Source organism: Citrus clementina, unplaced genomic scaffold (assembly GCF_000493195.1).
Source record: "Citrus clementina cultivar Clemenules unplaced genomic scaffold, Citrus_clementina_v1.0 scaffold_5, whole genome shotgun sequence".
Lineage (NCBI taxonomy): Eukaryota > Viridiplantae > Streptophyta > Magnoliopsida > Sapindales > Rutaceae > Citrus > Citrus x clementina.
In genome coordinates, this window is record NW_006262201.1 from 40,462,621 (window position 1) to 40,490,483 (window position 27,863).

The window sequence follows — 27,863 nt, forward strand, 5'->3', positions numbered from 1 at the left end:
AAAAAAAAAAAAAAGACATTAAAGAAATAAGCCACGACACACAGTCGTGACTGCACAAAATAGAATAATTTATCATACTAAATTTAATGGGGTTGCACCACATCTCGCTTTCCTTCATATACTTATTACTCAAAGAAAAATATCTACTGTATATAACTCACCCACAATGAGCCAAAGCAAGCATTGTAGATTATAAGTTTGAGGAGATTTTCATCTGAGCTGGTGAGGACATTTTCTGAACTGACAGAAACAGTGAGATCTTGGTAACAAGAATCAGCTGCCAAACCATAGTTCTTTACAGTAATTCTGTCATGCTTCTTTACAATCCTCTCAAGATGATACATAGTGGTGGTCCAGCCATTGTTATCAATGCCAATCCACTTCAATGTCAATCCACTGTTTTCAAGAGCACTCTGCGGGAGTTCATCGTGCAGCCTTAGAAAGGTTGCTGCTTGTTCAGCATTAGCCCAGCAGTAACAAGAGGATGATCCATCATCTAAACATGCAAATGCATGGACAAAAAGGAGAGAAAAAATAGAAATAAATATCATGAAGCACCATCGCATGCACGAGATAAGCCACAGAGTTCATGTATGATGTATCTCAGTTGCATATGTAATGTGCTGCATTTTCTAATAATGCAGAAAGAATCCCAAAATTAAAATTGCAAGCTGATTGATGCAACTATGGAGACCTATTCCATCATTCTGATAAATTTAAAAGTGCCACTAGGTATAGCAAAACAATGTCAATAGAAAACCATCGAAAGGTTAAGAGATGACATGATGCCATTGCTTTTGTCAAAATTATGTGGACTATCAACTCATGTATTCAATTAATACTCTCTAAAAAGGACAAATAACTCACCCAACACAAAACAAGCAAGAGGAATGTCAACAAGATGGGCCCTGGAATGAGGTTTTGAATGTAAACTGTCACACTTTCGGTTCTTCTGTTCCAGAATGAGAACATGGACAGAAACAACCTATCACAAGAACGCGTAAACATGATTATCCTCATTACAAGAAATTACTTCATCCATAAGAATACAAAAGCAAAGACAGTAGCGTGTGATTAAGAGACAGATGTGAAATCAAACTTTTTTTTTTGGGGCTTTAAATACAACTTACCCTGCAGTATAAGCGCATTGGCTTGCAATCTGAGCATTGAACCAACTCTGAAATCAACCCAGAAGAAACAGTGTCTGGTGAGGCTTTGTTGCACATATCGGAATTAGACCATAAGTTGGAAATCTTGTCAATAAATGGATTATTGACAACTCTTATGGAGTTTACTACAATAAATGATATAGATAACAGTGTGAAGCTGTCAGGTACCCTGGAAAACCATGAAATGGCAATTATGTTAGTATTCATTAAGATGATTCAACAAAACCACAAGGAAGCAATTTAGCAGGAGGTTGTAAAACATTGAAATTGTGAAGTGTAAGCCACAGGCACATGAATAATGAACAATTAACATGAAAGTGTAACATTTGCCAATATATATAATGTCCACATCTCACACTTGAAAGGAAGGGAAAGAAGAGAGAATTTGTTATGGTCAGCAAGAGTTTTGCAAAGCAAGCCTGTATAACAAAATCTAATGCAAGACGAAGAAGAATTATGATCTATTTCCCCATGGGTAATGGTTCAATCAATCTAAGGATGTGTTGACAAACTCCAATACAAGATTGTTGCAGTTATAATCTGACATCTTCTGAAAATCTTGATTGGTGACAGACTACAATCTCCGGGTACATAAAATGCCAAAATCCTTCTTACGGTATTCTAAAAGCCAAAGCTACTTTATCATCATATGATCATAAATCAACTTAACATATGACCCACTGCTAATCAGCATCGGTTTTCCACACTAACCTTAAATTTTATAACTCTAATTGCAGCACCCAAAGACCATGGTTCAGAGGATTTAGATTTTCTATCATTAATCATGCCAAGAAGTAATCTTCTCATTTTCTGTTTCAACAGGGTGTATCAGAGAGAGGAAACTAGAGTTCTTCGAACAATTTACTGCTCTCTCAACTTTGGGGTTTGAATACAGTAACAATTGAAGATTGCGAAGGGAAATACCCAAAAACAAAAAGCCTACGACCTGTCTCAGAATTTCCATACATCACACTAACAGTTAAAATACTATCAGAAAGATAAATCACAATGCACTTGAAGAAAGTTTAACTAAAGTATTGAAGCATAGACTGCAAAATGTATGTCTTTTTAGAAGCAGCTAACCTAACCTTGCTGGTAGAATCCGGTGAAATGTTGCATTTACACCAGGTCCAAATCCAATTAGATACACATGTTCGCTTAGGGAACCAAAAATCCTTACCTAACCAATCAAAGTATAAGATGACTAGATAAGACATGCAATCTTCATACAATAAAATAGAAAAAATAAGAAATAAACATCATAATAGACAATTACAGGTTTATGGTCCACCAAAACATGAATGCAAAAGGTCTTTCCAAGTTCTTGAAAGAATCCGAACTGAAGAACATCACTAAGACTTTCACCGCTTAGATGCTCACTGACGGAACTGTCATCAAAACCATGTACTGCAACCACATCTCCATGCAGAGAGATTAAATTTCCCTCCGGAACCAGGAAACTAGAATCAAGAGGTCCATATGAGAGCCCAGGTACATTCAATGCGGTCCGTGTGCAAGAAGAAATATTGGAAGTCTGATCTGGTCCCACAGATGGCTTAATAAAGTCTTCCTCCAAATCCTTGAGTTTTACCTTCAAGATGTCTTTTGCATTGGCAGATAGAAAAAGATGGACATCTGAAGATTTTCCTAAATAACTGTCCGAAAGTCCATGAAGAAGCAGTTCAACTTGATCTACTGCCAGAGCTTCATGGCTGCTGAAGGAAGAATCACCATTTGAAGGTGATCTATTATAAGTGACAACTTCATCAGTAGAGAAGGTAAGACTCCACATCCGTGTTTTAGAACTGACTGGGATTTTGGCAGGGATTTTAGCATTGCCGACATTCTCTGAGTCCTTTGTAGTACAAAAACAATTTTCTATATGGTGCTTAAAGATGTAATAACCACCAATCTGCAACAACTGGAATTCAGATTCAAATAAGCACATGTTATCTTGACTAAAAATCGAGGAAAATAGGGAAATATTTTATTATGCCCAAAAGATGTAAGCAAACTAGTTGAAAAAAAAATAGTTAAATAAAACAAATAGACCAGAAAAGAAAAACAAAAAGGCAACCAGATACCTGATACTTCAAAAAACTTTCAGAATTGAATTCCAGCAAGATCTTCTCAGCAGTTAAACATTGGAAGGTAACATTACTATTTAAATTGGCCTTTATCCGACACAAGATTGCGGGAAGAACCAAGCTCTGATTATTAGCACTTCTAACAGCAGCCTTGCACGGAATTTCATGAGACATTTCAAAGTGTGTATGTTTCCGTTCCTTGCTAGATTCCCATTGAAAACAAGTGCTCAATTCACATTCAACAAAAGCCAAGTCATCCATCAAACCTGAACTAACTGCTCTGCCTGATTTATAATTACTTTTACATCTCTTTTCAGGAACATATCCTCGGTAATTTTCACCAGTGCAATGTTTCACGAGCTCATTCGGCAAACCCCCTAAAACCTTAGTTGGATGCTCAGTTCCATCCTTCCCATAAAGAACTAGATTACATGGCAACACTATGGCCTCAACAAACATACTAGACCTGTTTAGTACCAAAGGATCACCTTCAAACTGGTAAAAGACAGATGTAAAAGGTTAACAATCTGTAAAATATAAGAAAGCATTGCTGATTGAGAGAACACAGTTACTACTGAGCTATTCTCCTCCGTTATGGCTTCTCAAGCAAAAACAGTTACAGAATTAAAAAATAAAACAAAAAGAAGAAACTTTTACAAATTATCACATCGTTTAAAAGATGAGACATACCTTCTGTAGCAAAGGAAATTTGTGTGTCACCTGAATCAGATGGAACATTCCACTTTCAAGTTCCTTGAAATCGTTTGTCCAGCCCGCACAAGGATAAAAGGGAAGATAGTTGTTGGGTGAATTGCACATGTGAAAGTAGACAAAAGTTGATAAGTTTCGTTTTCTTGATAGCGGAGCACAATTAAAAATTGCCTTGCATGAGAATGAAACATTTTTTGGCAACCACAATCGATCTGCAACTTCAGGTAAGCCTTCCATCATGAGAGTATAGTCAATTATCTGAAAATCCAGCACAAGCAAGTTTTACCCTATAGACTTGAGAGGAAAAAAGTAGCACAAGTGAAAGAAGTTTAGAACAAGATGGAGGAGAATAGGAAGTTGAATCATCAATGAATCTGACCTCAAATATACTGCTGTTCTCCCAAGTTAATGAAAGGTCTGGAATAATAACATCAATGGTTCCAGTCATGTCTACCAATTGCAACCTTCCAGAAGATGGAGAAATCTGAAACATAAATAGTCACAATTAGATACACAGAAGTGTTTGCGCCTCTCAAATTGGAAGTATCTGATTAAATCTTCATATTCAAAGAACAAATACGCTGAAAGTGCAAAGGATGGCATCTAATGGTAATAACTAAAGTAGCAAACCAAACATCCTAAGATGATAATCTATAATTCAGAACAAGAAATCAAATAACTTCAACAAGAAAATCAATGATTCATTCTCTTTCCCAGTCAATAACCAAACATAGCATCAGTATATATCTTTTATACACACCCCTATTACCCTAAACACAAGTTTGGCCATATTGCAATAGACTATCGCAACAAGAAGCCCATGACGTTACTGAAATGAAGTCAAACTACTAACCTTTAAACTTCCAAGCAAAACAATACCAATGTCTTCACTAGGAACAATCTGCCTCTTTGACCGACCGTAGTATTCACCTTCAGAAGATAAAAGGATGTATCTGTTGTTCTTAAACGATCGATGACATTCATTGTCAAATTCTAACAGCATTTTTATCCCTGTAGCCTCACAGTGGTAGATGAAACTAGAGATTGGCGCCACCTGAAGATAACCAGAAAAATATTAAATCTTAATCTCCCTTTAACTGTCAATTAAATGTGACAAACATGAACATATCAATTAAAATCCGCCCATTCTAGAAAGACTAGCTAATTCTAATGTATTAAAAAAAAAATCACCCTTCAAAAAAAAAAAAGAGAGAGAACTCACAGACACGGACTTACCAATCTAAGGTTACCACAATATGGTTCGCTACCACAGCCACATGATTCATGCTTACACAATTCTGTAAACATCCCATGCTGCCAAAAGACACTCATTAAGAAGATGACAATGTAATTGCCATAACAGAGATATATTCATATATCTAACTGTGAATTACCAATTTACCCGAGCTCGAATTACGGAAGACGGTAAATGTGAGCTACAATACATCTGAGCGAGTCCTTTTTTCTGATAACTCCTTGCAACAATACACATCATCTCATCAAAAATTTATATGAAAATGACTGTGCAAGAGAAGTTTTAGGTTTCACACAAGAACAAGAAACTCCATTAGAAGCAAAATATAATACCAAGAAAACGAATACTTACATGTTTTGATCCCAAAATCTCCTTATCCAATAAGATACCAGAAAACTTTTTCTGGAAACATGTGACAACAAGAAGTGCCCTAAAATCCAAATCAATCTAGAATATCAAAGATCAAAAGGAGGTTCTATAAATTCCTAAAAGCATTAACAAAATTCATACCAGAGTCTAGCAGAAAATGACAAAGACTCAATGAACTTCCCCAATAGATTTTGGGCGCCAGCATTCATATAGCAACTGCAATAAACAATTGAATTTATTTTCATAGGTGTTGGGGCATTTTCTGGTTAGGAAATTGAATGAATTCTTGGTTTTTTGAATAGCATCCTAGGAAGAGCCTAAAGTGAGACCAACAGGACAATTGAGTTAAATAACTGATAAACACAACCAATGGTTTATGAGCCAATTCTAGAGATACCATGTTTTAATCACTTGACAAAAGTTCTAAGAGATATAAACAATGACAAAATAAACAGTACATACCCTGATTCCAATGGAGAAAATGACTCTACAATAATGCTAGTCTTGCAGCAAGCCCCAAGTATTAAAATTTTTGTCCAAGAAAATCTTGGATTCACAAAATGAACATTTCTCACAGAAATCTGAAAAAAAAAAAAGTTATAAACTAAAACGGAAGCGTCATGCAATGAAGAGACAGAGAAACAAAGTTATTTCACGTACAACAGCACCCGATCTAAGACTATGTGGTACAGTGCGTAATTTATCAGTTAGCAGAAGCCACACTTCGTTGTCGAGCTCAACAAGCAAGCCTTGCATGTATACGCCTTTCACAACACCAGTATACACTCCAGACTCACCCTTCCCCTTAATAACAGTCTTTGAAGGGGGTGACCACTTTTTCAACAACCGAGGCACATGTAAAACAGAATTCTCTGTCGTCACAAACATCAATTGAGACTCCTCCTTCCCGATGAAAACCAACTTTTTCTTGAGCCCCGAGATAGTAATAACTTTTCCAACAAGCTTCGTCGCCACCGGATGCCAACATGAAGCAGCACCGAAAAAATATACAAACTTCGGTTTGGTAAATGAATGACATTCGTGTGTTATTTCACACTCTTTAGCGGTACAAAATTTACAGTCACAAGCCAAAACTCGCATTAGAAACCCTCGAATGTTAGCTGAATCGTTCGAAGAACATGGACGTGAACACGGAACAATTGAAACAGGACTAACTGATTCTATTGCGCCATGAAAGCGATAACGAGACTTTGAATGATCGATTTCACTAGCAGCGACGGAACTTTGAAATAACGGAAACGAATCGAAAGAATCAGTACTTGAACACCCGTGAAGTACAGAGGTCGACTCTGGAAAATTCCATTTGATAATCTCCAAGAATCCGTTAGTGCTTTTCAAGGGAATGAAGTTCCAAGCCGAGACGTGGATTCTCTTTCCGATTGCGCGAACATTAAAATCGAGAATATCGCAGCAAATTTCAGAGGAACTATCGGTGAATTCGAGGCAATCATCGTGCGAGGAGTGTAGGGTTAGGGTTCCAATGAGAACGACAGGATGGTTAAGTGGAGTCAGAATTTTAGGGTTAGTAGAGTCAGAAATTGAATCGGCGGGACCAAGAGGTGTTCGGTAGTTTGATGAGGAAGTTCGAGAGATCGGACGGTCGAGATAAGGGTGGAGGAAGGATGTTCCGGATAGCGGCCGGGCACCGTGGATTAGCTCAGCGATTGTGAGAACCTTTACATTTTTCTCCAGCATACTCTTATGAGTTTTATGTTCCTCGGAGAAGCATATGTTAGCGATTGTATCGGGGAACGATAAAAGAATTTGTAAAGTTTTGTGTTTGCAGGGTTTAAAGAAGAGAAGGGAGGGCGGGAAATAGCGCGGGACTGGGTGGGAGGCGGGAGAATATTGTCCCTTGCGTTATACTCGTCGACTAGTGTTACATATCTCTTAATCTTTTTAACTAATCAATAAATAACACAAGATTTAAAAAAAAAAAAATAACACACCATTTAATATTATTTAATATCATTTAATATAAATTTTAAAATAAAAAAAGTTACGACTTTCTGTCATTACTCTGTACTCCTCGGCGTCAAAGCACCTGTGCCACAGAGTTAAAGTCTTTTACATATTTCCTGATATTCTTAGAAAATTAAAAAGAAAACCGAACCGAAAGAGTGAATCAAGAATTGGAATGATACAAACTTAATCACTCCTTTTTTCACGTACAAGAGACATTAAAAAGTTTTTTTCATCACAATCATGAAAAAATTATGAATGTCAGTCACCTTACACGTGTTCAAGAATTATTTTAAGAAAAAAGCTACTTCCGATCTGTGCTCCGACTCAAATCATGAATTAAAACTCACCGTTTTAATTAAAATAAAAACACACCGTTTTAATTCAACTCACAGTTACAATTGCAAATCTGTAATCTCAAACCCCTCGAGTTCTCTAGCCACAATTGCGACAGGTCTCCAGCCACTACCAACCACTACTTACAACCACTGTCGCTCACAACTCATAGCCATCATACGAGCTACAGACCACGAACCAACTCAAAATTTAAGTAAATGTTGAGAAACCAATACGTTACCTTATGCTAAAACTCATATACAAATTAAAACTAACTTTGAAGAACCAGTTGGGGTTTTACAATTTAAGGGTTCTGCACTCAACTTTCAGGAAACCAGCCAAGGTTTTGCAATTTAGGGGTTCTATACTCAACTTTGAGGAACCAGCCAGAGTTTTGCAATTTAAGAATTCTGTACTTAGAGTTTTGTAACTAGAGTGCTATTGTTGAAAGGAAATCGAAGGACAAAGCATATGCTCGCACTCATTTTCTTAAAACAGATTAAAGGAGAACGGCGTCGTGTGCTTTGAAACGAATTGAAGACGATGCTGTGTCGAGCTTTGAAACAGATTGAACGAGAACGACGTCGTGTGCTTTGAGAAGAATTGAAGGAGAACGACGTCATTTGGATTGAAATAGATTGCTCAACATAACACTTGCACTGAAATTAAAAAATTTCAAGATCAAAACGAAATGACGTCGTTTTTGTGACTTTCGAGGCTTGACTCGGAGTTTGACTTGGAGGAAATAGCAGCGCTGTTATTTTAATCCTAATTTCTCATTCGAAAAACCGTAAAAATGTCCTTAAATTATTAATTAGCCAACAAAACATTCCTCACAAACAGTCATACGGTGTCTAATTACAAATTTACAATATTGAAGGAAAAAAATTAACAAAAATTAAATAAAAAAATTAAAGTGCTTTCTTCCCAGATCTGTACAAACAGCTGGCACGTGTCCGATATTCATTAATTTAACAGACAAGAGACCACCACATCTTAAGAAACTCTCTTCATCAATCTGTTCTACTAGCAAAGGTCCTGCCGAGTCCTGCTTCAGAGCCAGGGGCAGTCATTAGGTTTCCACTATCAGACATGTAGAAGTAGTTGTAATTAATCCTTGTAACCAAATCAGCCAGATGAGGAAAGTGCCCCACATTTAGCTTGAAGGAAAGGACCTGCATAAAATTGAAGGATGAAGCTTATGATTCCAAGGACAAATGTGAGTGAGATGCTGCAAACTAGATGGTCAAATCATGAACAGAAGAAGACAACAGGATGGGCAGAAGGCTACTCTGAGGAGGAAAACAATGCAATCATCAAATTGTTTCTCAATTCTATCCACTTCCATTTCACATCTGGCCTTGATTGCAGAAACTGCTCCACTGCTACTTAAAGTCTGCTGAATGGAATAGAACTCCAAAGCTAATCCAAGGATGCTGTTGATACGGCTGGCAATCAAAGCCCACTGTACGCAAAAGAGACCATTGAACATTCTTTACTCTGATATATTTCACAATATTCTCCAGCTAAAGAGAAGACATTCAGCATTGATTGCCAAGACCCTAGTAAATAGAGATGAGTACCCACCAGTTTGTCTGGTGCCACAAAGCATTGCCGCTGGATTGATAATAAGTAAGCCTCGTGTACTTCTATAACTTCATCCAGAGATCCAGCAGCCGCCATACCTTCACAGAGTTCACGCCATGCACTGTGATATACCTACTTATGAAATCTATATGTCAGATAACTAAAATGCTTTATATACTTCCCTTAGAGGAGACCTCTACAAGTAGCTCAACAAAACAACCAAACACCATATAGGGGATCAGAGTAGCAAATGCACATGCCCAAGTATACACCTCAACCAAATTACATTCAAGAGAGAATATTGAGAAAACTCATACTCTGTCCATTACGTATTGGTGAAAGGCATCCACAAAATGAAGTAGTTTCTGTTCCACTAACCAATGGCGCTTGTGACTGTGACTGTTTGTTGCAAGGCTTCTACCCTGGAAGTGACAATACTAAAGAATTAGATCAGTGGTGAAACAATGGCCCCGTAGGTGAGTCAGGTGACTTCAAGAGTCTTAATGGGATTTCCTCTTTCAAAGTGTGGAGGAGGGTGAATAAGGTTGGAGTTAACAGAACAGAATAACCTTCCACATCCACCTCCGAGCTTTATCAAGTGCAAATTTGGCACGCTTGACTTTCAACAAGAAGCCCATCACCTACATCAAACTCACAACAATTAACAGAAAACTAAATTAGAACCAACAGTTTTGAAATATAGGCAAAGAGTGAAAAATTTACCTGGTTATACTTTTTAATTGCTTCCATATTAGCAATAAGTTCAAGTGGCCAAGAGACCTGTCTCAAACAATAAATATATATATTAGAATAATTTCTTTCAGGGACAAGGATTAAAAAACAAAATAAACTGTTCATGACTGCAGGATATACCTTGTATGTGAATTTCAGTAAATCCAGACCATCTATTCCAAAGCTATGTGGATGACTTTTACGAGGAGTTGATGCAAGGTTAGCCATACTAGGTTGCTCATCACTGTTAGAACCATGACTTTCGGTGATCAAGACCTCCAATGAATCTGGGGCGCTTAGTAATTTGCCATCAGCAGAATTTCTAATGGATTCCTGGATGCATAAGAAACATAAAAAACTTGAGAAGACGTTAACAGGTCCAGAATTCCATGCAATACAAAGCACGAGTAAGTGTCGCATTAAAGTGTAGTCAGAACCCAAGATCCAGTGGAATTCAATAACAAAACTTTCACATCATTTATCATTATAACTTGAACCACATATACTAAAGATTGAGTGGTGAAGTTGGATATATTTATCCCATATAAATCTAAACAAATGGCAGAGCATATTGTTGAAAAGGTGATTGCACCTGTAATAGAGTGTTCAACTCAAAATCATCATCCCAGTTTTCCCCTTTGTCCAGCTTATTGAAAATCACAGTCAGAAAGTGCTGCAGCAGATCACCTGAAGGTAGCGAAGTACCAGAACATGTCAGTTATCATCTTTGATAAAATAACAATATAACCAGGAAAGTAGAAGCTACCAATCTAGGTAGTACCTGATCCTAATAAGTATATGGCACGCAACACTGCAAGTTCATCCATCAATCTCCAGTCATTCATTAAATTTGACAGTATAAGCTTGCCAATATGATCCACCTATGACATGTAAAAGTAAGTTTTTCAATAGAATCAACAGCATGCTCAAACGAAAAATATACTAAATCTCCACAAATGAATATGAGCAGTACCTGCTTCTTAATGTAGACAGTGAGGCATTCCTGCATAATAACCACAGGAAGTGGAGTAGTTCTAGGTTCAACACTTTGAATCCAGCTTAGTACTCTAGATGGAAGGGTGCTATTCTTCTGGAAAGGTAAGAGCTCGGAGATATGAAGTTCATCCTGTTACAAATTATGAATAATGCTTAATATTAACCTCAACAAATGTGACAGAATCGCTTACTGGAATATCAATCGAGGTTTACCCGAAAAGATGGAAGAATAGTGGGAAAGGGGAACAGGACTTCTAACAACTTTGTATCACACTGGGAACGAAGATGTTCAGATTCACCAAACAGGAAACCAAAAGCATAATTTGTTCCTGTAACTTCAGAAATGTTCCCACTCTCTGCACCCAAAACAGCCTTCCGCAGCACCTCATCATTTAACGGGGGAAGATAATAGTTTCTAGACAAGTTCAGTGCGTTCCAGATATTACTACTCTTATTAATATTAAGTGACACATCACATACAGAAATAACTGGATTTTCTGGACAAAATGTTTTTTGGGTGGACAAATTGTTCTCAATATCTTTACCCATATTCTCTTCTTTCATGTTTGGAACATTGCTTGCAATCTTATTAGCAGATTTTTGATCAATCACTCCTTTCTGTAGCAATGTATCGAGCAAGAACTTAAACCACATCTTTTCTGAGTGTATTAAGACTGCCAAAGTTTCAGTATTCCCATTCATCGTCGTCTGATCATTCATGTAGGACGGTAGAGAAGGGATAAACTCAGATTCACATGAGTCATCCTGCCAAAAGTATCTAAAGATGTGATCACCATGGCCTATGAGACCTGCTAATGAAATGCAGAAAATTTCAGACAGAGTCAACCCAGCTATGCTCTGTCCATGATGAACTGTGCTCCAATCACTACCATAATTGAAATTTCCCAGACATTCAATGCCATTGTCATTACTTTTGCTAGATACATGCCTAATCAATTGCAATGATTTTCCGGCAGAAATAATGGACTTAGCAATGTCCTTGATAAATAAAGGACAAGCTTGAAGTCCTTTCACAGAACTAGACAGGGAAATGGATTCCCTCAAACCATTTTGCCTCTTTTCATTTGTTTCACGTACATGACTACTTTCAGAAGTTAGGCTGGAGGACTCAGCATCTAATTTCCAACACTGTAATTGTCTCAATACATAGCTCTTCTCCCAGAACTCTGCCTTGTCAACTGATATAGCTCTGTTGGCATAAAAGAACATCTGCATGGAAAGTAAACAATCATACATTTTACAAAGCAGACAGCATCAAAGAATAAAGCAGCAAGGGAAGACAATTTCAAGGTCCAATGAGCTTGCATATCAAACTTCATGTTCATCACTGAGGCCAAGAACAATCCAGGCATATGACACCGCCAAAAAAAAAAAAAAAATGTTAACGCCGTACCATCTCATTCCATCATGCCTAAACACACTGTTTAAGACTCTATGATATCAAACAATAGTTTAATCACCAATTACCTCCTCATAAGGATCATCAAGCATTCCTTCAAAAAGCCAAGAATCAAGACCCTCAATATATGGCAATAAGCTTCCAACAAATATATGAAGTAGCATCTGATATTCTTCCACCTGAACATCATCAGCACATGTTTCAAGTTTGAATTGTGAAATCAGAAAATGGAAATAAATGCAAGACACACAAAGTATCCAAAAAAGAAACTACAACCTCACCACCTTGAACAAGACACACTTCATCCAGCTTCTTGTAAAGATAGTCAAGGATATGAACAGCCACTTGAGCAGCTGGAACAGGCATATTAAACTGAAAACATACTTGGGGAATTGCTCCGTCCACTATTTGCAAAAGATATTCACCACCTGAGCAAAGACTAAATAAGTGAAAGATCATCAGCAAATTCCATAACAAGAAGATCAAGACCATGAGTGTATTACAAAAATTGTCCACATAAAACCTGGAAAATAAATAACATGCAATGAGGACTAAACTGCAGATATGTATGTCCTGGTGTGATAAAACTTTTCCAACAGAAAACAAGAAGCATGATGACCATGTTAGTGCCTAAGATGGATCTGAAAGGAAAATACAGAACATATAACGGATGTAATATCGCCTTGTGAATATGATCTTTTGTACAATCATTATTTGACCGGATCCTTGTGTCTAAGAAAATATAGTAAGAACTTCCAAAATGAAAAGTTATAAATGAACTCAACTCACATTTGATGACCAATAAATGGTCAAGGTATTTAATATGATGTCGAAACCTACAAACATTCTCACACAAAGGTATCTAACATGATGTCCAAACCTACAAATATTCTCACACATTCTAAATTTAATATCTTAAGTTTCCCTGTCACTTACCTTGATAAAGAACTTGCTAATCCCAATAGGGTTGGTGTGTTTCCAACATTTGATTCAGTTATCTTCATTTCTTCCTTTAAAGCAATGCCCCTGAACATCTGATTCAAGGATAAATTCACCACTCTTTGTGAAAAGCAAATATAAAAACACTAGACAAAAAATTAAAAAAATACATCCGACAATTTTAATGCCACGCCACATACCTTAAGCCATGCAGAAACGGCGGATGAAAATGCCCGAAGAGTAGGAGAACTTATTCTGCCTGTAGTCTCCACTCTAGAGACATAAATTTCTACTAGTTTCAAACATGTTGCCGCATATATAAATTGATTCAAAATAACATGTACACTTTTCTGGGAAAGATGAGTCACATAAATCCCAGTCTTGACACAAAAACTCCGAACACTCTCATCCCAATAAAACAACGAACTAGAAAGACCTTGCAACATTTGTAAGACACCTCGTACCTGAAAATTAAATAAAAAATACTAATAACAAATAAATAAATGCTAAAATTAAACGGTTCATATGCCAGATATCTTAGTAAGCCAAAGGAATGAGCATACCAAGTCAACTTCATTTGTTCTCGAGGACGATACTGGTGTCGCAAAATGTATGCCGTCAGAGAACACGCCGTAAATCTTATCCATTAAACTGTTAGGAACTTGCATTTCTGCCCCTTCTGCAGGTTCAAAAATGAAATTGCAAATCCCTAGTTACTACCAGCCCAGTGTGACAAACGGAGAAGAAATGCAATTGACAAACAGTAATAAATTGAAAATTTGGAATTCAAAGGAGTAATAAAGCATTGCCTATCCCCATGAGAAGTACTTCTAAAATCAAGAATTCCGCAAATGTAGTATCGAAAGCCTCTTTACTTTTTTTTTTATTGTTTTATTTGTTCGGGACTTGATTCTTTGCTGATACTCAATCACTTTCCTCGTCGCCGGGAAGAGTAGACTGAGAGAAACTTTTCTTCGCCATCCGGTGCGTTTTTTTCAAAGAATTACATACACTAGAGAATACAGAGATCTTGTCTTCGAATTGAATGAAATGCTACAATCGCAAAAATTCGGATTTTGAGACCGGCACTTCGAAAAATTTTCTTAACTGCTTACGTGGATGTTTTCTATTGGTCCTTTCTTTCCGAAAAAATGTAAGAAAATGAAATGTCATTCGAAAAAGCCAATCAATTTATTTTATAATTTTGTACTACTGAAAAAAAATTCTTTTATAATTTTTAAAACTTTTTTAGTAGTGATATCCTATTTTATTTGTCAATTCATAACTCAAAGATAACAAGACAAAAATTATGAAAATTTCTCTGCTCATACAAGACAACTAGAATAATAGAGAGCAAATTTAGTTAATACATTTACTGTCTTATTTCAGCAAATTAAATAGTTTTTGTGTGACTTAAAAATTATCTTAGTTAAATTATAAAATTAAGTCATTTACTCATTTCGACGCATAAAATATTAAATAAACATGTTTAAAATACTTTTTATTTATAAAAATTAATAAGATATCGCTCATATTTAGATATTTAAAAAGAAAAATGAACATGTCATCTAAACATTTATATTCAAATCCATATAGGCTTCAATTAATACAATACTATTTCAAGTTTTAACAATAAAAAAAAATTAGAAGTTTATTTTTTAAAAAAGATATTTTCAAAAATAAAATAAATATAACAAAAAAAAAATGTCGCCAGGAGATTAGACGGGGTGCTAATAGTCCAACTCATAAATAAAAATGTAGAAGAATGTATTTAAAAAAAAAAAGTGACATTTTTAAAGATAAAATAAAAAAAACAGGAAAAAGGACTTTTACGAGGAGATTAGAGAGGTTTCAATAGTCTAGCTCCAATAATTAATCGTCAAATTCTCATAATCAAACAGGAAACAACTAAATTTACTTTTAATACCTAATAAATCTCTACTTCAAACGGCCGCAAGAATTGTTGGATGTGCTTCTGCTATATAGGTGGGTCAGAGAGCTTGTGGAGGCAAAAGTTTTATCTCCACACTGTCTTCGGCTTTATTCAAAGTGTATTTCACTTTCCCATAAATAAAGTACATCTTGTGTATGATAGTTATAACGATGGTTCAAAATGAACTAAACACGAGAATTCCACAAGTAAATTTGGGAAGTAATTGTGTTTGTGCTGTAAATGGATATTTATCTCTACATAAGAATTCTGTAAGGGTGCAAAAACCCTCGCCGTACGTCCCCGCGATATTATGGGCTTGATTGTTGTAGCAATATTCATCTACTAAATACTTATTTTTCAAAAACTATATTGTATTGATTTAAAAAATTTAACCAATTGCCCGTAAAAATTTACTCGCCATTAAGCAAAAAGTATTGTAAATGAAACTCAGAATGGAACTCCTCCATTATATATCAAGTTCTCAAATTCCATTGAAACTAAAAATGACTTTATTACATTCCACAAGCTCTGATTAAAGAATATGAAAATGTTCAGCTTCCTATCTGTCTTGACTTCCCTAGTAAGATAGCTTCTATTTAGTATTTACAAGTATAAATAATAAGATGAATCCAACTAAAAAGTAGGTGAGTCAGGAAAGCCCCAGATCCAAATCTTGGGTAGGTGCTCAAGGAGCTTCTCAGGGCTATTGCTAGCTTCTCCAGCTGTACTCAGGGGACTTGCTATCAAATACATCTGATTCAACCAAAAACATGCTTCAGATGTGTGAAATTTCCTGTCCTTGACTCCTTAAAGGAGCACAAGGGTGGTTGTTCACAGCACTGAGGGGCATATTCCTGGAAGAAGGGCTAAAATTATGTGAATTAGATGTGGATAGAGAAATATGAACCCCAAATGTTGAACAAGAAGAGTGGCGAGAAGCTGTAGCGCAATTAAAAGTCCCCGCATGACATTGTCGACAAACTTCACTGGATGAAGAAAAACACAAAGAATAAAATAAAAAAACAAGTAATCATACAGAAGATAATGCTAAATCCAATACCATCTTGCAAGTTGTCTGGGAGGAGATGACTTAAATGTTCTTACCTATTACAAGGCAACTTCCTATTCCTAACTCTTGTCTCCGGCGAGTCAGGCAGTGATTCAGTTTTACGGGTAGCGCGTTCTACTTGATCATGTGATTTATCCTATAAAAGCGCAAATATGCTATCACGATACATGTTGTGAAAGAAGGTAAAAGGAAGGGAAAAAAAAAAAAAAAAAAAAACTTTGGAGCCCACTAACAGCTGAAATCAAAGTATGTAATACTTGCCCCTAGGTTTATTCTGGAAAAAACACGCATAGGGACCGACAAATTTTGATAATTTGCATTTCGTATAAAAGGATGCTCCAGTAGCTCAACAGCTGATGGCCGCTCTACAGGATTTCTCAGAAAGCAACGTAGAAGAAAATCCTTCCCCTCGGAAGATAAAATTTCTGGTATAGGTGGGGTTCTGTTCAAGACCTTGAACATAGCTTGAGGCTGGAAAATTAAAGACGAGATAGATAAAGAGATTAATAGAGAAAATGAATGTGCAAACCTTACAAAGAAAGCAAGCGAAGAGTTGAAAAGTTATGTTATAATGCCTGATCCTTTCTTCAAGAAATAATATCAAACAATGGTACAAACATGAAAAGTAACTGCAACAAATTTGCTAATACAAGCATCAAAACTTGGCTGGTAAATTTAAAGTGTTTTAAGTTTATACTGAACCGTCAAAACAGTGAGTATTTTAAAATAGCTTAAATAGAGAAGAATTTTACGTTTAATCAAGGACTCACCCCTTCGAACTCACTCCAAGGAGGTTTACCAGTAAGCATCTCAATGACAGTACAACCTAAGCTCCATATATCAACAGCTAAAGCAAGCTTAGGATTTCCATCCTTTTGCATCACGGCCTTAATGACCTGCAATAGTAACAAGTGTGAATAAAAATTAAAAAGAAGGGTTTTTTAAAATTACAAATTGGTGCAGTGGACGTACCTCTGGAGCCATCCAATTGGGGCTGCCCTTCAGTGACAATTCATAGGAGAGTCCTGTAAGCTTAATGCAACAAGTAAATTGAAAATAAATAAGTTACTGAGGTTCTGAAGTGAATATAACCATACAGGTGACATTACTAGAGCCAAAAAAAAGAAAAAAGAAAAGAAAAGAAAACACTATAGTTGCACAGATAGCACATACTGTAAAACACCGAGGCACTGGATCAAAATTCAAAAATCTCGGTATCTGGTATAATCAAACTTCTAGATGCTAATAATAACCATGATAAACCATGTAAGACTCGGTTCATGCTTACCAATCCAATGTCAGCACAGACAATTTTCCTATTCTTTTTAGGGGATTTGTTTAAGGGATGCTTGTTGAAGAACCATTGTCAACAATTACTTGAAGGAAAGAAGATTTCTTAAAATAGGAACAAAATTCATTTCAGATCCATCCTCGTAGAAGCACCTGTCAACTAATTTTCTCAAACGACATTATTCGTTTATTTTTAATACATACATATTAGAAGTTACTAGTCAATTAGTCAAGAGAATCTGGCCAAAGAATGGAAAAGTTTTGGATGAACTGTATTCGCACAAAAAAAGAAGGAGCTCTTTTACAAGCACTGTTGCACTAAGGAAATATAACAACATGCACCATCCACAAGAAGAAATTGGAGAAGCATACTCAAATTACGCATGCAAGTATTTAAAGGATCTGAAAACTCACATGTTTTGCCATCCCAAAATCTGCAAGCTTAACAACACCAGATGCATCAACTAGCAAATTTGCACCTTTAATATCCCTATAGATCACAATTTCCTATATTAGTTATCATTTGTATAGGAAAAAAATAATAATAATAATAATAATCTTTGTGAACGAAAAAAGTGCCACTTCTTCAACAATCTTTAAAATTCAACCAGCAAGTACATATAATGGTTACCTATACAATCATTTTAGTTTTTCGGAATACAGGACCACTGACAATTCTAGGGTTCCTTTTTACAAGATTCTGTGTAAAAATTTCACAGCACTTACAAATTACAATAACTGACATTAACGAAGAAGTGGAATCACAATATAACTCCCTACTCCATATCAAGTAAAATTGTCACCTGTGAATGGTGTTGGTGCTATGCAGGTAGGCCAACCCATTGAGAATGTGACGGGTGAAATTGCGAACTATACTTTCTGTAATATCTCTGCAATGTTCACGGACATATCTATTAATCGAGCCAGGATGGACATATTCCAGATATATATAGAGGTGATCATCAACCTGAAATGGAAACAACAGTCTCTTAGTTACACAATTATGCACAAAAGCAAATGCGGTCACATCTAGCTACACCATGGAAAGGCCATATACCACTTCACTTCCATAATACTGCACTATATTTTCATGCTTCAAATGACCGAGAACTTTAATTTCCTGCAAGAAGGAATGAGTCATTATAGCAGTAAATTTTGAAAGAAATGCTGAATCTATAATAGAATGTCTAAGCAATCTGAGGACACATGGCATCTTGTGCATTCTTAATGCAAAAAATTGAAGAGTAACGAACAACAATTGAAACTTCAAATGAAACAATATATCAGCATGGTTATAGGTATTTTTGCAGATGGCAGTGAAAAGGCATCTTAATAACTAGTAGGAAAAAGGGAGGCTGAACTAGGTGGTTCCAACTTTTTGCTATGATATGCCATTATTCCATGTTCTGGCTTTATCTTTTATCGTTGGAAACAAAAGTGCAAAGTTTTCAAACAATCAACCATTGGGACCATAACTTGTAAAAGAAAGTCGCAAGTTCCAACCCCATATTCCTGAAATTAAATGCCCTAGTAAATCAATTTCAATATAATCATCTGGGTCAAATTTGGAGGTTTCCTCATTAGGTGAAATAATAGAACTATGCTGTAATCAACTGATTGACAGGATGCAGATAATAATAACCTGCTCCAATTGCTTTATGCATTCAGCAGATTTGGGGTCATCAGGGATAATATCAACTTCCTTTATTGCACATGAAGCTCCAGTCTCCCTGTTAACACCCCAAGAAAAAAAAAAGACTAATAATAATAATAGTGTTCACAGAAAAATTACAAGAAACAACTAGCAAATTTCAGCATATACTTGCATACCTGTTTGTTCCAATATAAACACTCCCAAATGTACCACGTCCAATAAGTTTTCCTTTCTGCCATTGACTTTTCTTAGGGGATGCACTTGGCTTTTCCATAATGTGAGGCATAACGGCTGATGTTACAGATGATTTAGGTGGTGATAAAGCTCCAGGTGGAAGGGGCAATGGATGGGCATTGAGATGATTATTACTTTCAAGCAACTCCTTCGAATTCTGTGGAAGAGATTTATGACGCAATGGAAAATAAACTTTCCCTGGACTCCTCAGGTTACTTTGTGAACTTTGCCTAGGGGGGCTAGGAAGGGGAGAATGGTCAGCGCTATACACATTTCTTTTAACAGGTGATACTGGTGAAGTACAACCAACAAATCTACCTAGGTCAGGGACCTCTGCAGTTGACCAATCCTGAATTTCTTTAGGAGCCCAAAAAGACGAGAATACATTTCCTGTTTTTGATGATTGTGGACTAACAGCAGGACTTGAGAAAACACTAGTTGGGGCACTCTTTGGAATAATATCCGCCCTTGAGCTGTAATTAGCACATTCAATGTTTAGATCATGAGAGAATCCCCTGCGACGGGTGCTAATAGATTTCGGATTGTGCAGAGTGGGATTTTCCAAATTTGATCTCTGTGGACTAACAGCATGACTTGATGAAAGACTTGTGGGAGTGCTTCTCACAGGAACACTCGGCCTCAGGTCATTTTTAACACTTTCAATATTTAAAACTTGGGAGTCACCCTTATGGAAATGGCTTAAAAAACCGGCTGAACCTTTGGCAGTCTGATTTGTGCTTTTCCTGATAATTAGCCGAACAGAAATGATAGCAGAAATTTAATAATGACTCGCAACAGAAATAATAGCAAATGTGTGTGTGTGTGTGTAGAGAGAGAGAGAGAGAGGGAGAATTTAAGTAGATGATAAAAAAAGTAAGATTAATCATATGCGAGATTTAAAGGGCGGGAAGTCTGAAACTCTTTGAAACCGGCTAATATGCAGTATAATTTCTAAGGCTTCAAGTTTAAACCCAAAACAGAAAAGTAAAATAAAACACAGTTCAATTAAAAGCATCCTTGAACAAATTTCACAAACTTATTTCCATTAATGAAATATTGAAATATAGAAGCAGGTGAGACAAGTATGTGCACCTTCCCCGGTGTGGCCTTCCTTCGGGTGATTCGAAGCCATGACCCGAAGACTCCGGTTTTCGAAAAAGAGAGGCCAAGTCGGGAAGCGGTAAAGGTTTTGGCACAGCCGATGAAGACCAGTGGTCCGACGTGCCAGGAGACGGCGACATCCGGGCCGAATCAGGCGATGCCGAAGGGGAACAAGCGCGATCAGTCATCAACAAGCCGAGTTCATCGTCAGGAACATGCCTAAGCTTTCTCACCCGCGTCAGCTTCCGATTATTAAAGGACGACGATTGCACTCGATTTTTGAAAAAGTTACCAGCCTTGCCACTTTCCTGCATCGCTGCGATACCCAAATGGATGAGCAAGCATCATGGAAGCAACTGTGGCAGCTATTTTCTTTTCTGACTCAACCCTCAAGCCGCGGAAACAACTAAGTTTTTTCTGAGTTTACTTTGTCTGCCCGTTTGTCAAAAAGAAAAAAAAAAATCTTAATTTTTTTCAACAGCTATGCTGAAAGTGACCCTACTGTGTAGGAGGAAGTCAATGCGTGTCTCGCGATACAGATTTGTATGAAACGAAATCTTTGGTTTTAGTTGACGAGAGACTCGACACGCCGTGTGCGTACGGTCAGGTGTACTTGAATTGTCAACCACTCGCGAGTGATGCACACGATGACTTAAGCGGATGACACGGAACCACGAGGTGTAGACTGCCGTCATCGTGATAAGCGCGGGTGCTGTCACTCCAAACACTGTTCCACTAAAATATTGAGTTTTAAAGGAGTAAGAGTATACCAACACTGACCTCAACCGCGAGAAATATCATAACACGCAAGAATATTGTTGCAGGGAATATCAATAGGATTTCAAACAAAGACATAAATTTATTTATTCATGTTAAATAGACCCCTAACTCCTATTCAAATGATAGAAAAACCTCTTACTATTGTATACTGTGTATTCTTAGGTCCATTTGTTATTCTCAGTGCTATAACTATAATGCATCAATTACCATGGTATAAAATTCCTAGTTGTGGTGTGAAAATAAATGGAATTAAAGTTTATTTCTATGCAAATAATATGTAAACGACTAGTTACCGCCATTAATGGCACTGGTTATTGTGAGCAATTATTTATTGAGATAATAGACAATGTGGCTTAAATCATTTTCACTTATGGTATTATTATTCGGTATTAACTCAAATAATAATTTAAGTTTAATCAAATTTTTATACTTCTATCAAATAACTAAGTGTATTAGTGCATCACCATCATCATCCCACAGATTTGCAACTTTTTTATAAAATAATGGAGATAGTAATACCACTTGATGGTAGAATTATAATTGATCAAACTATTAACTCTTTTATGTTGACAAACAAAAACTTTCAATAATGAAAATGATAGCATTAACATGTTGATTATGAGACAGTAATCATGACAATATTATTTATAGCTTTTTGTTGTCAGCTACGATTGAAGATGACAACTCATACTTATTAGTTTTTAATCTTATAGTTTATATCATTAAAAATGATAAATTCATTTTAACAAAAATTATGCCAAAATTTTCAATATTTGAGTTTTAATTTAAATTTTTAGCTTTTTTCTTATAATAATCGATAAAAAAATCACGTCGATAAATATAATAAATTTGACAATAAATTAAGATAATATAGATTTTTTTTTTAATCAGAATGATTATGGGGTAAAAAATTTTACATTTTGTGCTTGAAAGCACAGTTGAACCACAGTATCAAAGGAAGCCTATAATTGTTATGGTTAAATTTTATGTTAACTTTGGTCATTTGATCCAGAAAGACTTAGTTAATATAAATAAACAAATTGTGTTTATTGGATAAAATATAAAAAAAATCAAGGACCTTGATATAATTATTGAATATTCGTTATTCAACGTTTAGTTAAAACAAATCTACCACTTGATTGATTCTTTAAAAAATAATAAAATAAAAATTAAAAAGCCTACGACTTTCTTGGCTTTAACGTAGATTGTTTGTCACTTCGTCTGTGTCTTTGTCTCTGTCTTTGTCCGGATGTTCATTGTTGCGTATGCTCTGGCGGTCTGGCCGTATGGCCGGTTGGATCAATGAAATGGGTCAAACACACTTAAATATCAAATACAAACCTTTTTTTTTTTTTTTTTTTTACAGTATACCAACCATAAAATAAAGATAAATGTATAGGAAATAACAGTTAGTTTGTACTATATAGAATATTGTTCTTTCTAATCGGACCCAATTGTTTGTGGCGCTTCAATCTCAAAGTCATATACTAAGCAAGAAAAGTCTTGGGTATTTTTTACTAGATTTACTCTATCTGATTATTATCACTTTTATTCTGAACTAATAATATTATATATATAAAGAAAAAAATTATGTATTTGACAGAAATCTAATTGACGAAGAAGAATATAAATCAAGATACCAAAGTAATATATTTGTTTTTCTCAGAATATCGATTGCATTTCTGTCATCAGGCTAGTAATCTCTCAGGGCCCAAATAAAAATAAAACCCAAGAAAAAGGTTGTGCTGTTTACAACCCTTCCAAATCATGATAAAATCCATGTTCCACTGAATTACACTTGAGAATAAATCAAGTCTAATTGTACTATCTTCAATTATCTATTCATATTATAACTTCTAAGTGAGATGGATTTTTTTTTTGTTGTTGATAAACTAAGTGAGATGGATTTGAATGCCAATAATTAATTTAAATAAACACATTTTACAGTCTATTAAAAAGATTATAGTTTAAAAATCTTCACATCTTGAAATAATTTAATTTGCAAGGAGAGAGAAAAAATAGATTATTACAAGTTTGTGCAAATAAATTAAATTGATTGTTGTTTTTTTTAAAAAAAAAAAATTGTGTTGTCAATGACTATAGAGTTCGCAGAAAAAATAAAATTACATAACGCTTGTTCTGTTTGAAGATTTTAATTTAACTTTTTTAAATGGGTTTGAAAACTCTGAATAGAGGAAAAAAAAAAGAGAAAAAATAATTTAATTAGATTAAATTTATCTCTAAATATAATTCACCAGTAGACGGGTTTTATCAGGATATTGGAAGGGTGTTTAAAGTAACACGCTCCAATAACAAAACGAGGGCGAGGCTTTTTATACGTTGAGGCTGATCCAAAAGCTGAAGCCCAATAATAGGAGGGTTGGTTATTCCTTATTCGCGCTAATCCCTCGAACCAACTGTAGGAGAACAACCCCCCCCCCCCCCCCCCCCAACTTTCCGCTTCCAAATCAAATCCAGCGTCATCGGAATAAAAAATTTGGTTGCGCCAGTCGCATTCAAATTCGGAATTTATGATCGCGCGTCGTATCGGGCAGTCTCTCAGAACCGTGTGCCGATTTTCGCTCCGAAGAGTTGCCCCATTCTGTTTGTCTTCGTCTGACCACCCTAGGTTTTCGAGCGTTTACTCGGATGCTAAGCGAGGTGGGAGCGCGGTTTACAGACACGCGCTCAAGTTTCAGCGTCCAACGACGATAAAGTGGCAAGCTCAGTTAGAGAACTCTGTTAACTTTATCGGAACAGTGGTTCGCCCCCTTGAAAGAAGCAATGTATTTGGCGTTTACACACTCCTTCACGTCAAAAACTCCCATTCCGATCGCGGATTTGAGTCAGTTTTTTTTTTTTTTTTAAATTCAATATTTAGCCATGAACTTATTTTTAAAAACGAAGGATACGTCAATGTTTAATTTGTTATTAACACTCCTTGGGATTTCCATTCGTTTACTAATTAAATTGGAGAATATTGAATTAAATGAATGTGTGACCATGTTTGATATTCTGCTACTTATTATTCATCATTTACAATGTTTGAGCAGTATACTGCTGGCAGTGGGAGGCGACATGGCACAATTGTGTCAAAAACATCTGAAGCCGAATGATTTCATTTATGTTACAGGTCAACTACACTCTTACTCAAAGGTGGATAAGAATGGAAAGCTCTGCCTGCGTTACAAGGTATATTTCTTATTGTTTTGTAGAAACTGTTCTCCATTCTCGCAGCATGTATACTTCTTAGAGGTAGAATACAATTCTTGAAACAAAAATATACAATTTCACTACACAGTTAATATATTTTCTTGTTGGTTTTCCAGTTCCACAGATGGAGGAATGTAAATGTTCTTATGTATCAAAAAAAAAATTCACATACTTAGATTGCTTTGCATAGACTACATTCAGTATTACAAGAGATGCCTATGTCTGGGTTTCTTAATGATCTTGCCTTGGATCCACTTTCATTTTTACTTCCATTGATCCTTTTGACATGAGGTCCTATTTGTCTGCCTTTGTCCATCACTTATCATGTAGTTTGTATTCAAAAAACATAATGTTATAGTTCTGATACTTATTTCACTTATTGAGATATCACTTTTACAGTAAAAAATTCAACTTTTGATGATCTGCACATGCTATATATGTTTGAGAATACAGTGATGAGTACTGAGTTTTACTTGTGTTCCTGTAGGTGGTTGTGGAAGATTTGAATTATGTTAGAGAATGTGGTCAAGGACTCGCCTTCAAGAAATCTGTGGAATCAAAATCAAGAGGAGGTACTCCCCCCCCCCCCCCCCTTCCTTTTTTGTAGTTTGCATATATCTGAAATGAGTGTCCATGTGGCCTTTTACCCTATTTACTGCACAAATTTTTGCCAACTTAATTCTGATCATTGTCAAAATAAAGAAACAGAAGGAATGGTTTTACCAGAAGTAATATAGGGTTTGTAGAGCTGATACAGACACAGTTTGGACAATACTTGCTGAAAGATGATGATGGTATTATAGGGTTTATAGAGTTGATACAGACACAGATTGGACAATACTTGCCGAAAGATGATGATTAATTCAATAATTTCAATGTTCATGTGGAATTTCTCATATTAACAAGGAGCTCAATGAAGAAATTGTTTAATTCATCAAAGGTTTTATATAGTTGCTAATCATTATTGAACTTGAGTTAATAGTAATTGATACAGCAGCAAAAATGAACGCTTAGTTAAGCTGAGATTGAATTGCAATTTTCAGCAGTAATAGACTACTACTTTTATTAATTGAAGTCTGGTATTGTTGCTTTATTGTCAGTTATTTTGAGATTTTTGGTCCTTTTCTTTTCTCCTGTTTCATCTATTCCCTTGACACAAATCTAGGAGAAGCTGGCATGGAAAAGTATGAAAACCGATTTTACTTGTGGCATTTGTACTTTGCCAACCCCTATGAATGGTGGGATAACAGAAAAAAAAAGTTCTACCCAGGAGCCCCAGATTTTAAGCACAAGAGTACTGGTGAAGCTCTGTGGCTGGATCCAAAAGATCCCCCATGGGTTAAAAAACAACTGCAACGGATTGATTCAATGATGGAAGAACGAGGCTCTAGGGATTTGGGTTCCCTTTCTCGTGTCTCCACATGGGTTTATGATGAATAGGAACCAGTTTGTTGACATCAAAGGCAAATGGAGGTCCCTCAAATCCGTTACTTTTTCAGTTTGCACGATATCACGTACAAAGCTTGCTCTTTCTTGCTCATAGGTGATGACTGTGAGGACAATATGCAGCTGGAAATCTATAATGCCAGATGGAAACTGAAGGTTGAAGTATATCACTGTAGGTATCTTTCCTGGAACATCTCAGTATTGGAGGTTATATCAAACGTTATTCATAAAGCGAGAGGCTATTCATCTTACAATTTTAGGGTGGTATATAACAAACAAAATTAAATGTGGTATAATAAGTTCAAATTTCATACATATTGGCTATTTGTGGGGCCTTTTCCCGGGTGGTATATAACAGACAGGATTAAATGTGAATATAAGAGTTCAAAATTCATTCATATTGGCTATTTGTGGTTTTTTTAAAAAAAATTCAAAGAAATAGATAAAATTAAGCCAACTCAATTTTCTGCGTACTTTATTTTTTTTTTTATAACATTTCATTCAGAAATAGAGTTTTTTTTTTTTTTCCTTAAGTACTTGGATGGAAATGCAATGGGAAATAATTGCTAATAAGGATAGTGAGATGGCCTAAAAGATTGAAACGGGGATGGGGTATTGATTGGAGATGGACGCAATAAAACTAGGAATGTAAATCATGTTAAGGATCATTGGATGTGTTCTTAATATGTTTAAGGTTAAGCTCACTTTTTTGTTCCCCCAGAATTCCAGATATTATGATAAATTAAAAATTCGATCAAATGGCGTGGTTTTATTTTACAGTGGTGTGTATAGTCTCTGCAAACATGCCATGCCTCTCTATTCTTTAAAGATATATTAAAAATCGGACACGCTTTTAGATTCTTAAATATTGGATGAATTTATAAATTCAGTAAATGTTCAGCTCTCCAAATCCATGAGCGTGATGCTTTCTGAATGTATAGGCATGAGCGTGCAGATTGACGGCTGAATTTGAGACTTGCAAGTGAGCTTATGAATTGTAATTGTAGACCAATTTATAGATCAGAGACATCGTACTTAAAAGTTTGATCGACCCCGCACAAGCATGTTATATTCAGCGTCGTTACATTCGCATGCCTAACTACGAAATCCCAATTTTAAAAGGAAGCTAAATATTGTCGAGTTCATCAGACCTGGACACTATCAATCAAACTAGTGTGGCGTGAAAAGTCTCTACAATGCCAAAACCTCTTACCAAAAGAATTAAAAAAAAAATTAAAAGATGCCAAAACCTAATTCCGAAATCCTTTCTGAGCAGAGTCAAGCCACGGCTGGTTGGCTACGGCTTCCAAGAGTAGGGATGGCAATGGGGAGGGGAGGGACCAATCTCCCCGTACCCATCCCCGATATTTTGGGTATATTCATGTCCTCTCCCCGTCCCCGTCAGAATTATTTGAGAGAATCTCTATCCCCTCCTTGAATAATAACAGGGGATCCCCGAAGGTCCCCGATCCCTGAATAACTAATATATAATTTTTTTTTTGTTTTCGATTTTGAGTTAATCATATTAAAATAAAAAATTCAAATAAAAGTAAAATTCG

General features: G+C 35.9%; 4 protein-coding genes across 5 annotated transcripts in view; 1 reads left to right on the plus strand and 3 right to left on the minus strand.

Annotated features, from left to right (window-relative positions):
- LOC18041904 (CST complex subunit CTC1) overlaps positions 1–7,472 on the minus strand; it is an 8,203-nt gene extending 731 nt beyond the window's left edge. The window contains exons 1-15 of one of the 2 annotated variants that reach the window (XM_024184107.1): positions 6,252–7,472; positions 6,054–6,172; positions 5,733–5,807; positions 5,574–5,652; positions 5,370–5,432; positions 5,204–5,281; positions 4,821–5,021; positions 4,347–4,451; positions 3,947–4,225; positions 3,254–3,751; positions 2,446–3,090; positions 2,258–2,349; positions 1,131–1,338; positions 868–985; positions 162–496 (exon numbers count right to left, since the gene is read on the minus strand). In XM_024184107.1, the coding sequence (XP_024039875.1) occupies positions 162–496; positions 868–985; positions 1,131–1,338; positions 2,258–2,349; positions 2,446–3,090; positions 3,254–3,751; positions 3,947–4,225; positions 4,347–4,451; positions 4,821–5,021; positions 5,204–5,281; positions 5,370–5,432; positions 5,574–5,652; positions 5,733–5,807; positions 6,054–6,172; positions 6,252–7,307 (3,951 nt within the window). In that variant the 5' untranslated portion in view covers positions 7,308–7,472. The remainder of the gene's footprint in view (positions 1–161; positions 497–867; positions 986–1,130; positions 1,339–2,257; positions 2,350–2,445; positions 3,091–3,253; positions 3,752–3,946; positions 4,226–4,346; positions 4,452–4,820; positions 5,022–5,203; positions 5,282–5,369; positions 5,433–5,573; positions 5,653–5,732; positions 5,808–6,053; positions 6,173–6,251) is intronic. The other variant, XM_024184108.1, reaches the window with a different exon arrangement.
- A 1,245-nt stretch (positions 7,473–8,717) lies between these two features.
- LOC18042193 (gamma-tubulin complex component 5) lies at positions 8,718–14,634 on the minus strand. Its single transcript, XM_006434787.2, has 17 exons — positions 14,394–14,634; positions 14,148–14,263; positions 13,785–14,048; positions 13,582–13,679; positions 12,922–13,084; positions 12,714–12,824; positions 11,439–12,455; positions 11,203–11,355; positions 11,011–11,110; positions 10,822–10,916; positions 10,371–10,562; positions 10,221–10,277; positions 10,067–10,138; positions 9,815–9,919; positions 9,498–9,629; positions 9,202–9,375; positions 8,718–9,085 (listed from the first exon to the last, which is right to left on the minus strand). Exons 1-17 carry the CDS (start codon positions 14,401–14,403, stop codon positions 8,924–8,926), a joined length of 3,021 nt encoding a protein of 1,006 aa, XP_006434850.1. The 5' UTR covers positions 14,404–14,634; the 3' UTR covers positions 8,718–8,923.
- A 1,330-nt stretch (positions 14,635–15,964) lies between these two features.
- On the minus strand, positions 15,965–21,418 carry LOC18042194 (mitogen-activated protein kinase kinase kinase 5). Its single transcript, XM_006434801.2, has 11 exons — positions 20,857–21,418; positions 19,707–20,507; positions 19,519–19,606; positions 18,934–18,996; positions 18,680–18,843; positions 18,291–18,366; positions 17,559–17,618; positions 17,357–17,482; positions 16,848–17,057; positions 16,622–16,722; positions 15,965–16,503 (listed from the first exon to the last, which is right to left on the minus strand). Exons 1-11 carry the CDS (start codon positions 21,177–21,179, stop codon positions 16,293–16,295), a joined length of 2,223 nt encoding a protein of 740 aa, XP_006434864.1. The 5' UTR covers positions 21,180–21,418; the 3' UTR covers positions 15,965–16,292.
- A 2,672-nt stretch (positions 21,419–24,090) lies between these two features.
- On the plus strand, positions 24,091–26,700 carry LOC18040534 (protein OSB1, mitochondrial). The gene is made up of 4 exons (XM_006434802.2): positions 24,091–24,490; positions 24,699–24,837; positions 25,346–25,430; positions 26,024–26,700. The coding sequence occupies exons 1-4, from the start codon at positions 24,177–24,179 to the stop codon at positions 26,296–26,298; spliced, it is 813 nt and encodes a 270-aa protein (XP_006434865.1). The 5' UTR covers positions 24,091–24,176; the 3' UTR covers positions 26,299–26,700.
- The last annotated feature ends 1,163 nt before the right edge of the window (positions 26,701–27,863 follow it).